The sequence below is a fragment of the Microcebus murinus genome, chromosome 13, assembly GCF_040939455.1.
Source record: "Microcebus murinus isolate Inina chromosome 13, M.murinus_Inina_mat1.0, whole genome shotgun sequence".
Taxonomy (NCBI): domain Eukaryota; kingdom Metazoa; phylum Chordata; class Mammalia; order Primates; family Cheirogaleidae; genus Microcebus; species Microcebus murinus.
The window spans coordinates 57,892,079-57,906,563 of NC_134116.1; the positions used below are offsets into that span (position 1 = coordinate 57,892,079).

The following is a 14,485-nucleotide window of genomic DNA, read 5'->3' on the forward strand; positions in this document are numbered from 1 at the left end:
TTTACAGTCCAAATCTATGTAGCAGGCACTGGTATCTTCCTCTAGAATTAAGCCTCACTTTTAAATTCAATACTTTATCACAAGAAATGTTGCCTCAGAGTTAATTGTGGATGCCCTGGTGTCCTACATCATTTTTCTCAGAGATCCCAAAGAGCCTATCTGGAAAAAAAGAAAAAAAAAGGAGAAACTAAATTAGTTTTGACTCTTGAAGAACTGCCACTGTATATAATTTATGTGTATGTCACAGTTAAGAGTTTGTGTAAGATGTGATTTTTACCAGTTGGTAATTCTTCAATGTCAGGTTGTTTTTGTTTTATTAGCTTATTAATATTTTTCTAGCTTTCACTTCTTGAATCATTGAAAATATACTAAAATGGATGTACTGAATGCTAACTGTGTTGCCTGCTGGTTAGATATTTAGTCCCCAGTTTTCTGTTATCAGTAAACTTCTTTCTCTTTCTGCTTTCTTTCTTTTCATTCTTTCCTTTCTTTTTTTATTTCTTTCTACCTTTGGTCTTTTTCTTTTCTTTTTTTTAGGACCTGGGGATACCGAAAGTGGGCCATGTGAAGCGAATTCTCCAGGGAATTAAAGAGCTTGGAAGGAGCACTCCCCAGTCTGAGGTGTGATCATACTGGTGCTATTCCTTGAAAGAGAAGTGATTGCTACTTAATACAAAGTTCTTGGAAGCAATTGGCCATTCTTATAGTTTTCTACACAGATAAGTAAGCACCAGTGAAACACCTCTATGGTTTGATATTTTGTTGTGGGTGAAAATTTTGATTTGCGGTATTAGAAAATATTTTTGTGCCAAAAAAAAAAAAAAAACCAAAAACATTCCACAAAGCCATTTTCTTATTGTGCAAACCTGACGTGTTCAGATATGTTCGCAATGGTAAAAAGGTAGGAGGAATCTGAGATGATTGCATTGTCTAAAAGGCGGAATTGTAAAATGTTTCCTTTCCTTAGATCTGGTCTGATGGAATATTCTTACTGTGCAGCTGCATAACAGTATGTGGCTAAAACTTACTAGATTTCACTATTGGAAGCATTAGCTTTTTCCTTAAAATCATTGGTTAGGAGGCTGGAATATAAATTGTGTTTTGAATGTTAGATTGGAATCACCTCAGGTTCCTAGTGCTCAGTGGGCAAAGAATATAGTTAAAACCCGTCAAATACTATGAATGATTGCAAATCTAAGTGCACGATGTTCCTACCTGAAATGTCATTCTTTTTCTTGCATGTCACATCTAATATTGTAACACTTTAATAGCTTTAATGTCAGTTTTAATGGAATTTAATTTATTATTGCTCAAGTTCATTTTTGTTGGCTAAGGGCACTGCACTTTTCTGTTTTTTAATGTGGAATTTTTTATAAATATTCTGTACTTAAGACTTTGTGAACATGTGTCTGTGCCATAACCAACAAATGATATACATCTTATGCAAGTCAATTTCATTTCAGTCTATCATAAATAGTAGGTATGCACATTAAGAAAATTCTCTGGATATTTTCCTAAAATTACATGCCCCGTTGCCTAACAGAACTTACTATAGCTTTCCAACCCCAAATTGCCACATTTTGTTTCTATTGTTTCATTTCAATATAATAATTATTTAATATTCTATTTGAATTTATAATATAGTGTAGTGTTGACCTCCAGGAGTTTCCCAAGGTCTCAGCTAAGATTTGTGTACTGATGGATCACCCAGACTCACCCACTAGCTAAAATAACTTCTGACATGAACTTCCCAAAAGAAGAGATCTAAATTTTTTCTTAAGGGCTTTACATTGTTATTATTCTCTTTCTCAATTCTTAATTCCTATCAGGTAGATATGATTTTCCTTTTTCTAAACCACTCTACTTCAGTGTACCTCATTAGAAGTCAACATTACAATTATCAAATCTTTGAAAGCCAAAGGCATACATATCAAAAAGTCACAAAAATATCCTTAAATAGGCTTTCTGTAGCCATTATGTACCAAAAAATTAAATTGTAATATTTTTAAATGTTCTATATAAAAGAAGTAAACAGGGTACTGACCAAGTGGTGACAATTTTCATAAAGTAGTCTGCTAAGTGCTCAGTAGGTATACATATACCCAGATATATACATATACATGTATATGTGTATAAACATATCCATACACATATACATGTATATGTATATACATACATATGTATAATATTGACATATAGTATCCTTGATATTTTCTAGACAATTTTTTGCCCAGTGTTTAAAGAGAAATATTAATAGGAGAGCATTTAAAATGAACCAAGGTCAGGCATAGAATTTAATTATATCAAAGGAGTTTAACTATTTGACATCTTATTTATAACTTGGGTATTTAACTACTAGTAAAATCACAAAATTTGGATATCTTAAAAATGAATGAACCTGATGAGTTTCTGACCAAGTATGTCTGACTATATATTTTACCAAATAATAGGTAAAATAGGTTGTGGATACATAAAAATTTTCCAAAGGGAATTACATCTAGTAGTTTAAAAAAGAGTCATGAGCTACTCACTTAATTATCCTGGGTTGGTCCCCACAGGCGTCCTCAAACTAGGGCCCGCCGGCCACATGCGGGTGTTTTTACCCGTTTGTTTTTTTACTTCTAAATAAGATATGTGCAGCGTGCATAGGAATTTGTTCATAATTTTTTTAAAACTATAGCCTGCCCCTCCAACGGTCTGAGGGACAGTGAACTGGCCCCCTGTTTAAAAAGTCTGAGGACCCCTGGTCCACACCTATGAAGTCCTTTTTCAGCTCTCCTATAGTCCCACCTAGAGTGGTGTCCTGCTCTTGTAAACACTTTCCTATGAAACCAAATGGGAGGTGCCCCATTCCCAGAACTCCTCTGAGATCACAGGTCCCTGTCTAGCTCTGTCACAGTAGGTAAAGTGGGGGGCAAATAGGGGAGGAACTCTAACACAAAGCATGTGTTAATATAAAAATCTTTACTGATTTTCATTCACCTCCCCAAAATATCCTTTTGTCAATAGAAAGTAATTTCCCGACCTGTAACATAGTCAGACTTTAAGACCGTGATGTAAAAGATTGAATTTTTTTTGTTTCTTTGTTGATCTTTTTAATCTTATATATATATGCTTTTATATATATGCTTTGCAATCTCAGTGAGTGGGATCGTACAGTGAATTCCCAGCTAGGTCAGTGGATAGAGCCTGAATCCCTTAATGGAAGCCTTAACGAGCTAGAATTTTCCTGAAAATGGCTTCTGGATGAAGGAAATTCTTTAACATGACAGTTTGGATTTTTTTTCCCCCCGAATGAGAGCAATTTTCTCTATGTGCTGTGTTTACATGTGGCTGCACAGGACCCAAATGACCTCACTGACTCCTGTTTGCCAGAATGGTGCCCTGAGAGCCTCCCCAGGCCCCTGTCAGCATCTCAGAGAAACGATCTTCTTAAGGGAGATGGGGTTACAAAGAAAAGTAGGAAGAGCTTCTCCATGGGATTGGATCATGGCTCTGGGGAGTGCACACGGGGCCGCTGTGTTTTGCTCCACGCATGAGCCAGGTGGCCAGCTCTGGCCTGCACCTGACTGTGGCTGCAATGGCTGTCACTGTCACCTCTTCTTCCTGATAGGCTCTCCCACACCTGGATGATTGGTGGAGAGGGGATCGCAGCCAGAATCTGTTTTCTTTCAGTTCCATTTTCCCAAGGAAGAATTTGCTTTCCAAGGAGGGAAGGGATAGGGTCAAGCCTAAGTAAAATTCCCAAGTACTCATTATTTCTCTTCAGTGTCTTTCCACCTCCCTTACTGACTTTCTTTCCTACTTTTTGGCTCTTCATTTTCCCACATACCTAGTATAGTCACAGTTGCACAAATTCTCGCTGCTGTCTACTCTCCTTTCCCCACAATTGTCCCTGTACAGAATGACCTCTTTCATCTCTCCCTACCTTAAGCACACATGGTGGGTCATTGAGCTAAGTGTTAGGAAGAAAACAATTTAAAGAAGCTAATTTTACCATTTGCATTTTATAAAAGGATACTTGCTAGATAATCTAAATGAATTGATGGATTAGATAATTTGGGGACTATAATACATATTGCTCTGGCTGAGATGAGGTGACCCATGGTTGTCTAGAATTAAGCTGGCTGATATTGCAGCTACCAGCCACATGTGGCTATGCAAATTTAAATTTAATTTAATTAGAAAATCCATTCTCAATTGCACTAACCATACTTCAAGAGCTCAAGAACCATCGTGGAGTGTACAGATGTAGAACATTTCCGGCATTATAAAAATTCTGTCAGACAGCACTGGTCTAGATCGTTGCTACTCAAAATGTGGTCATGGGCCAGCAGCGTCAATATCATCCAAGAGCTTACAGAAATGCAGAATCTCAGGTCCACTCCAGACCTACTGAATCAAAATCTTCCTTTTAACAAGATTCCTCAGATGATTAGCACTGGCCTGGATCCATTTGATGTTTCCTAGATATTGGGGATCTAGGGTCTGAGGTCTCCAGAAGGTCCCCAGAATAGCTTGTTCCCTAAGCCACTGTTTTCCATTTATTCTCTGGCTAATCCCAGAAATGAGCTGAAACTCATTTATTATCATAGCTGAATTTTCTTCTCAATTCTTATTCCTAATTCTGGTTCTAGATGAGCCCTACCTACTCGGTGGTTGTATTTTGGTAGCTAATGTGAAACACAGGAGACAAGCCGACCAACACAGCTGGCCTCCCTCCAGTCCTCCCTCCGCCTTTAACTCACTAACTACCCACATTTGCTCAGTTTGTTGCTCATGTGGCATGTTCATTTGTTCACAACTTAGTCATAGGGAACATTTCGGAAGAATATGTACTGAGATAAGTAAAAACGGGGTCAGTTGCCTACAACTTGTGCATTTTAATTTTCTCTTATCTAGATTATGTTCTTGACATAGTTCATGCTTGAAGACACATAGCAGCACACACACATTAAATGAATCATTAGGCATGCAAAGAAAAAAAAAAAGGAAAGAACCAAAATGAGTACAAGTAAAGTGAATGTGTCATTTAAGCCCTCAAAGAAGGCATGTGGCATGTTTTGCTAGATTGAGATCTGTTTTTCTTATGCTAACTTATCTTGATTTTTCACATGGTTAATAATTACTTAAAATAGTGCCTAAAAATAACATATCATATTCTTGACTTCAAAATACAAATGATTTAATTCTATCATAAGATCTTCCCCAATGACTTGTTGTCAAAAATCCTTTAGTTAGTAATTTTTACATATTGACATAATTTACCAAAACATAACTACTTAGAGATTCTTTAGCTAATTTCTATGAATAAAGAAGGTAATATGTTTGTCTTCATGGAAGTTATTTTAAAATAAGAATCAAGGATGGAAATAGTCATGCAAAGGTATGCCTTAGAAAATTATAGAAGTTACCTTTATACATCACTTCTAAAGTAAAACATCTATTATCTCTGACTGGGCTGACAGCATAGTGGACTTTCATGCTCTATGGATATGAATTCTTTAAGAATATAGCTTTTAATTAAGCTGTAAAAATGATCCATCTCTCAACCTTGACATCCAGTATCTCTCCTGTCCCCCCTACATCAACCCCCAGCCCAATGAACTCATCCTACATCTTTCAAATGTAACCTGGATAAGACAGTGGGTTTGGAGTTTGGTAATACAAGAGGCAGAATTAAAACACCAAGTTCTTTAAATCAGCTGAAATGAAGAGTGAGAACCCAAAATTCCTCAAATAGTAACAGCTGGCCAATGGAATAGCCTCCCTGAGTGGTTCCCACAGTGCTTGGCTACAACATGTCTCCCTCTCCTCTCACTGTCCTGACCCAGGGACTTGTTATCCTTGCTGTGACATCCCCCAGCTGACTTGTATAGCAATCTCTGTGTCAGATCAGTTAACAGGATGCCTTTGCAATAGGATTCCTTCCTAAAGAAATAACCAAAATTTTTAGAAGTTGATGATTATTGGTTTTTATAATATGCAAAACATTAATTTTTTCTTAGCTTTATTATTGTTTTCTCTTTATTCTTTTTTCCAAGTTTTGTCTCGAGGCATTTATATTAGAAGAAAAAAACCATACAAATTTATCATTATAGAGAACAGAGAGATCAAAGACAGCTGGACTGTACCTGTTTGTATAATTGTTTGTTCTTTTTAGGAAAATAAGTTTAACAGAGTAACGGAGACTGTTAAACTCAGTTAACAATGTTTAAGATAAACCCGCTATTACATACTATAGGTGAACAGATGAATTCCCCTCATGTGATTTAAGATATTGTATTTACATTATTTATATACTCTTATATTTTTATGCACTTCCAAGTTTTAGTTGGAAAAACAAAAACCAAGCCACTACTTAAAAGTTATAAAAACTCCACAAAGAATATTTCACTTTAGCTACAAGTTATTCAATTGTATAGGAATTTATAAATAGTCTGGGTATTTCATAGGAACTGTATTTCAAGAGTACATTAACCAAACCTAAAAAAAATAGGGTTACTTTTAAAATGCATTGAAATAAAGGAGTTTCATAGTTAGCTGATAATGCCATTAGTAGGATAATACAGTTAGATATACAAGCTAAAAAGGAAAGAGGATATATTTTGTGATCCTTAATGTTTGATTGCACTATTGTTTCCCATGGCTTAGCCATGTCTATTTCTATATTCTAAATATTAAACTGATATGTAGCTAAAGATTTCTTACAGTTCTGGTAACTGGTAACTCGTGCTGTGAAAGGTTTTGATATTGTAACATTCCCAGTTTTGTGAGTTATATATTGTATATTGAAGATGACTAGTAAATTGGAGTAATATATTTATCTAGAGCTGGGAAAATATGATAATTATTTTCAAACCTTCAAGTAAGTTGTACCGGATATTTTTCTTCCTCTTAAGTGTGATAAAAAAAGTCTTGCTTTTATGTTAAAATGTCTATTTATACAACAGGTTTCTCCTTTTATTGGTGTTATTAATTTTCATATTAAAATTTTTCTTATCTTTTTATACCAAAATAATTATCATGCTGGTTATTCAAACTGTCAAGATGTATTTTAGTTTGCAGGAATTTTGGCAGATAAAATATTTAATAACAAACAAATATAAAAGCTTTGTATATTTTGTGGCTTTAGGGGCAAGAATTTTACCTTTGAATTGCTCTATGTGAGGCAGTGCTGATATCAGCAAAGTCAATAACAGTATTACTTGCAATCGTCAAAAGGTTTTCACAAGTTGTATAAATCAGTGCATTTATTTATTATGTCGTGAAATTTAATCTTTATACAAAATGCATATTTTGGCTCTTTTCCTTTTTACTGCTGTTGCTTAGAGTGTAATAGCTCTGTTAATGATTTACTTATGTACTTGAAGTACTCATTTCTGTCAAACAGATGCCCATTTTTTTCTTATAAAAAGTGGTATTCTTTACCATCATAGACAGATGAATAGTAATACTTTGTTTAAGAAATAGGTTTTATATTCAAAATACATATAAAAAGGCATAAAGCTAAAATGAAATCACCAATATTAAGAACTTAATATAGTCAAGGGATTCATCATGCAAATATGTATTTTACCTTCAACTTAAAGGTTAACTTATTTTACCTTCAACTTTTTTTTGTGGTAGATTTTCAATTTTTGTTGTAAGAGAGATCTCAGTGATTGTACTGCCAATATGACATCCAAATGACCATTAAGAATCTTGAACTCAAAAAAATACCACATACCTCTAGTATCCTGCTCTCAGTTGCAGGGTGTATATTTATAACACACATTTGCATTTGACCCTGGGCTATTTTACAAATAGTAACCATCATGGATAATTGTTTGTTTCTGTCAAGTAAGTCAATCAGATTTTTATTGTTTGGGAATATTTCTCTTTAAATGTATTTTCGGTTTCACTGTTTAAAAAACTAAAAATTTAAAACATAATGGCACAATATACCACACAGAATAAAATCACATGTTTTCAAGGGAGGAAAAAAATACTGTGTGGTATACCAAAGAAATCACAAACAAGCCCTGACTTCAACTGTTTTATTCTAGATGGATTGTAAATTATTTAAGAACTCATAGTAGGAGATTAAGAATTAATTTATTGTAAAGGCATAGAGTTTTAAAATGACTTTACTGTTGCACAAACAATTATCAAAAAGCAGGAGAGAAGAAAATATGTGAGAAACATTACATGGAAGTTACAGGAAAAAAGAACTTGAGTTGGTAATTTGGCAAACATTTGGGAACAAATAGTTTAAACATTAGATATCTTTCACCTTATAGAAACGCAAAGCACATATGAGATGTATGGTATGGTGGGCACAGTAGCAGAAAACAAAAAATGTTACACTGGTGAAAACTATATCTAGATCTTATCAGAGTAACTAGTGAATTCAGGGAGACCATCCTACTGTTGAAATTTAGAAGTTAGTTAAGAAGGTAGTTCGGACATTGGATATAGTCCACACACATGTTTACTGCATTGGGCAACACAGTGAGAGCTAGTCAGAAGGGCTGAGGTGGTTTCCTATAGAAAAACACTGGTAATTGTGGATCAGACCATACCATGGCAGACCAAAGAGATTTTCATGGACTTGCTAAGCCTTGAAATTTGTTAGCGATGATGGATATTTTCCTTTCATTGAAACAATAAAAAATTATTAAAATTTACACTATTATAAATTTTATATAATTCTCTAATTCTGGAGATGGGAATATGGTTTAGCTTTACTGGGTTCTACAGTGAGTTTGGCACTGGCTCCTTATATCCTCTCAACAAGCTGTATGTTTTGGTGCCTTGGTTTCCCCAATTAGAAATGGCACACAATATTTTCAATTGTAGGCACTTAGTAATTTTTCTTTTACAAAAGGAACTATGTAAGTGTGAACCATACCTAATTTCACCATTCCTTTCCCACTGTCATTTTAATAAAGTAAGGCTTCCCAGACTATAATTTGAAAATTAAAAGTCCAAATTGATATTTCTTGATGTTCAGCTTAAAAATGAGAGTGAAGTTAAATTGGTACCTCTATACCAGAGGTTGTAAGTTTTTTCATATGTATACTACAGGTTCATATTATTCATTTTAGGATAGGCTAGAAACATACTTCTAAAATCTGCAAAAATTTTAAGTAGTTTCAGTTTTTTCTACCCTCACCCCAAACAACCATTTTATAGAGGTGAGTATATTTATTTTTTTCAATTAAGGCCTTCATGTCTTTTTTTTTTTTTTAGATTAATTCATCAAAGAGGAAAATGTCTCTTTAAATCAATGATTTAAAAGATGGAGTATGAGACTCCCTTACCTTGTTTTTCCCTGTGATATTACTTTCTCTATGCTGTCAGTTCTGAATGGCTGCTTTGCTATCTGATCCAGGACTTTGGTCTCTGGCTATGGAATGGTATTCTCTCATGCAAAGTATCTCCAAAACTTCCCATAAAGAAACTAAACTAGAATTGTCTTAATTATTAATTAATGGAAATCTGGGAATGATTAAGGGAATTAAATTAGAATAACCTAGTTAAAATCATTAAATTAGTTATACATGAGGGTAAGTGAATGACGACTTTATTTTTACATATTTGAATTCAATCACTATCTGATTCTTGACCTAAAGTCTTCTCCGCTAAATCTGAATTTGTTATAGCATAATGTGATAATGTGGAGCTCCTGTTGAATCCCACTCCCTGAAAAAGGTTGGAATTATTAGAGGGTATAAGCCGTAGGACAGAGAAAAGACTGAATTGGAGTTCATCAGCATGGTATTTTGATTTGTCTTAATGACACAACTTACTTTTCATGATGACAGATCTCTAAATGATTATTCCAGAATGATTTGGTATGGTGACTGGAAGAAATTATTTTTCTGGGAATTTGCTTTTCACAATGACCTGATATATAGATGACCTTAGTATAATTGAAATTAGTTATAATTTTAATTAGAATCTGCCCTGTTTACAGATTTCAATTGTGCAGCAGTTTTTTAATACACATGATGAGGAGCATGAAAGAATTGCAAACTTGAACAGTTCTTTTGTTTCCTTTCTTCCTTTTACTTGAAAAGGTTTTGGAAAGCTTTTGAAAGATGACACAGTTTTCATAGCAACATTATGTAAATTATGTTCTGCCAAGAAACTCATGAGCTGAAATATGGAACAACGCAAATGCTTAATCCTGAGCTTGGTTTTGGATTGTACAAACAAAAGCATTTCATATATCATTTTTTCATTATTTATGCAGTTGCATATTCCATTTTTTGACCATGTTGGAAGTTGAACTGGCATTTTATGTTCTGTTTCTAATTAGTTAGTAACATGATAATTGCATTGCCTAGGTTCAAGCCTTCATCAGTACAAATCTTCACCATTTTTTTTCCTCTTATGCTTTTGCCATAGCTTTTTAGCCACCAGGTTTTCTACTTTGATTCTTTCCCACCAGAGAAGTCTTTCTAAAACAAATTTGCTTTGTCATCTCTTTGCTAAAAGTTCGTAAGTACGCTCTCTTTTCTTTACAGCATAGCAACCTAACTCCTTAGCAGGATGGAAAGGAGTCTCTTTGACCCTTCCTCTGCCCACCTTTTTAGCATCCTCGCTCGCCATCTCTTGCTGAGCTTTTGTCATCCAAGAATTTGGAACAAATCACAATTTAGTGCCTTGGCATAATCAAATGCCATAGATCAACTCATTCAAGACTCAGTTTGAATTTAACTTTCTGTGAAGCCCTATCTGACTTCCCCAGGTAGATATTTCATCCTTGCTCCACGGTATCTTGAAACTTTTTGCTAACATGTTACATTTCAATTATATAGTTTTTACACATACACACATCTACCTCTCCCACCGAATCTCCCCCTCCATCTTTGTAGTCCCAATGTCTAGTTAGACACAGTAGGACTTTGATAAATATTTTTGATTGAAGGTAATATAAAGCCGAAACCTATATTTGTATATTTTCACAAATAAAAGCTTAGAATTCCCTGAAAGTCCACAGGAGGTGAGAGTGCATTCCTGAGCATTCATGCACTCTGGGCAAGCCAACAGAAGATAAACAGCAGGAAAGAACAATTGTTTTACGAAGGGTATTCATTTGTTAGCTGTCCATCAGAAATATTTACCAAATCAGAGTGCTTTTTCCTAAGAATGAGGATTACAGAATTTTCACATAACTGCCAAATTCTTATGTGTCATTTATAAATATGCCCTAAAAATTATCTTTCTCTTTTACAGCCATTCAATGTATACGATCCACATAAATACATACACTGATAACCTACACACACTAATGAGAGTTGAGAAAGAATTAAAAGCAATAATGAAGGTGAAACTTTTTGAAATAATATTCATCCAGGGAGATATAGACTGAGTTTGGGTGATCTCAGGTCATTTATAGTTAATGGTCATTTTAATGTAAATGCAAGAAGGCTTGTTTGTGACTATTGCCACTGTTTATAGACCATAAAGACTAAAACCTATTACTTATGGGCCTGTTTTTCTTTTGAGATTCTATAAAGCATTTCTACCATGTCTCCAAATAATGATAAAGGTTAACACTGAAAGTTTAACCTTTAAAGTTAGTAATTTCTAAAATTACATATCAGTCAAAATGTATGTAATTAAATGAAATGCCCTCTCCCTTCACTCTCTTGATAGATGTTTTTCTACCTGCTCTACACTTGGCATCCAATTAGATACTGGGGATACAAGTAAAATAAGACAGAGCTCCTATCTGGTAGAGTTCAAGTTTGTTTTCACAATTAATTTTCTGCAGTCTGTTTAAGATATTAGGATGACATTTTTTTAAACCAAGTGTTTCTCAGGTTACTTTGGAGGAGGCTACTTCCACTCCAAAAAACCAAGCAAATTCTGTGTCCAATATGCTTCTAAGGCTCTGTTTGAAGTTGTGAGTTGATGTTTCCACCTCAGTTATTTTCAATGGGGAGTAGGAAGTAATAATATTTAACAGGTAGCATACTTATTTAAGCACATAGTAAATATAATACTAGTATTTGTGTGCCACAAGGCACTGATAGATAGATAAAACAAAACAGAAGTATTTGAGTTATAAAAAATTAACTTTCTCTATTTATTGATGGTTAGGCAATAGGGTTCCTTCCTGAGAAGGAAAAAAACTGTCTTTATCTCTATTGTCAATAGTAAGTATTGGAAAAAAACCTTACTTGTGAGTATTTACAGTATCAACCATTTCTATGTTGTCTAGCAAAAGAAAATTATCAGTTTGATACAACTTTACTCTTTGTTCAGTTTTGCAAAATGTCCACAAAAGGAGGCAGCTCAGAAATCTGGACTTTTCCCCCTTATATTTAGCAAATTCATTTTACCTTTCAACAAAGATCATAAGAAATTATTTGCCTCCTATTTATCATCATGTGAAAAACATAATCATATAGTTCCTTTTATCCCTTACATTGCAAAGGATATTTTAAATTTAGCCTTGCCATATTATTTATAGTTAAGTATTTACTACATTTTGGTAGTCTGTTTTGAAACTAAGTACTTGTATCTGAAAGATGCAGATAATATCTATCTATTTATTACACAGTGGGCTCTGTTTGCTGCAGAAAAGAGTGAAACTTTTAACTGCTTAGCACACTTGCCAGTGAAATATACCTGACAGAGCAGAGGTTATAACTTTGGCTCTACTTACTTTTAATAATGGTAAGACAACGTGAGTTTTGTTTGTTTACATGCTGTTTACAATGGCATACTTTTTAAAATATATACAGCAATTGAGATATTTATTGCATACTATTTTAAAGATGTTTTATGTGTTTTCACCTTTGGAATATATTGTTACATTTCCTTGTACAGATAATTTGGGTGGCTTTGTTAATGTAGCTAGTAATTTTTATGACTACTAAGTGACAAGTTTTCGGTGCCTTTTATTGTGGGATGCATGATTATGTATTTATTGTACGGAAGTCACTGATGTGTGTATTTTTGTACTTTGCTAAGAGTAATGGTTGATCTCGATGTACATGATGATGGGAGATGTCTTTCCCAAAGGGCACTGCCTTGAGATTGTCCTTCTCAAATAAAAAAGAATGCATTTGATGAACGTGTCGAGCCTATGTTCTTTCTGGTGGGAAACTTTTTTGTTGTTGTTGTTAAACTTCTTATTTTGAGATCATTGTAAATTCACATGCAGTTGTAAGAGATAATACAGGGAGAGCCTGTGCACCCTTTACCCATGTCCCCCCATGTTAATGTCTTGCAGAGCTATAGTACAATAGCACTAATAGGTCACAGCCCACAGTACTAACTTTTCAAAACGCAGAGCTAGTTTAACAGTTTCTAATGTTTAGCTGACTGTCTAAGAATCATTTGGAGAGCATGTTAAAAAAAAAAAAAAATTCAGGCCGGGCGCTGTGGCTCACGCCTGTAATCCTAGCTCTTGGGAGGCCGAGGCGGGCGGATTGCTCAAGGTCAGGAGTTCAAAACCAGCCTGAGCAAGAGCGAGACCCCGTCTCTACTATAAATAGAAAGAAATTAATTGGCCAACTGATATATATATAAAAAATTAGCCGGGCATGGTGGCGCATGCCTGTAGTCCCAGCTACTTGGGAGGCTGAGGCAGAAGGATCACTCAAGCCCAGGAGTTTGAGGTTGCTGTGAGCTAGGCTGACGCCACGGCACTCACTCTAGCCTGGGCAACAAAGCGAGACTCTGTCTCCAAAAAAAAAAAAAAAAAAAAAAAAAAATTCAGGGACTACCTTGGACCTATAGAACTATTAATAGAATCTCTGGGGAAGAGGTCTGGGAAATTGCCATTTATTTGTAGCACCCTCCCTTGGTGATTCTTAGGTGGACAGGTTTAGGAATCACTGAATGATCCAACCTCCTTATTCACCCTAGCTCCTATTTATAATTTAGTTTATATATATATATATATATTTTTTTTTTTTTTTGAGACAGAGTCTCGCTTTGTTGCCCAGGCTAGAGTGAGTGCCGTGGCGTCAGCCTAGCTCACAGCAACCTCAAACTCCTGGGCTCAAGTGATCCTCCTGCCTCAGCCTCCTGAGTAGCTGGGACTACAGGCATGTGCCACCATGCCCGGCTAATTTTTTTTTTCTATATATATTAGTTGGCCAAATAATTTCTTTCTATTTATAGTAGAGACAGGGTCTTGCTCTTGCTCAGGCTGGTTTTGAACTCCTGACCTCGAGCAATCCTCCTGCCTCAGCCTCCCAGAGTGCTAGGATTACAGGTGTGAGCTACCGCGCCTGGCCTTTTAAATTTAGTTTATAACCGACACATAATAATTGTATTAATGCGTGTTCATGGGGTACAATGTGATGTTTCAATATAGGTATACATTCTATAATAATCAAATCAGCGTAATTAGCATGTCCATTACCTCAGACCTTTATCATTTCTTTATTGTAATAACTTTCAAGATAGCTAGAAAAGAGGATCTTGAAAGTTATCATCAGCCTTTATTTTACAGATGAGAAACTGAAGCTTTCAA

General features: G+C 34.9%; 1 protein-coding gene across 3 annotated transcripts in view; it reads left to right on the top strand.

The window, feature by feature from the left end:
• DGKH (diacylglycerol kinase eta) overlaps positions 1-13,075 on the top strand; it is a 170,887-nt gene extending 157,812 nt beyond the window's left edge. For all 3 annotated transcript variants that reach the window (XM_076009416.1, XM_076009418.1, XM_076009417.1), the window contains one exon: positions 538-13,075. In XM_076009416.1, coding sequence (XP_075865531.1) covers positions 538-627 — 90 coding nt within the window. In that variant the 3' untranslated portion in view covers positions 628-13,075. The remainder of the gene's footprint in view (positions 1-537) is intronic.
• Positions 13,076-14,485: the final 1,410 nt, after the last annotated feature.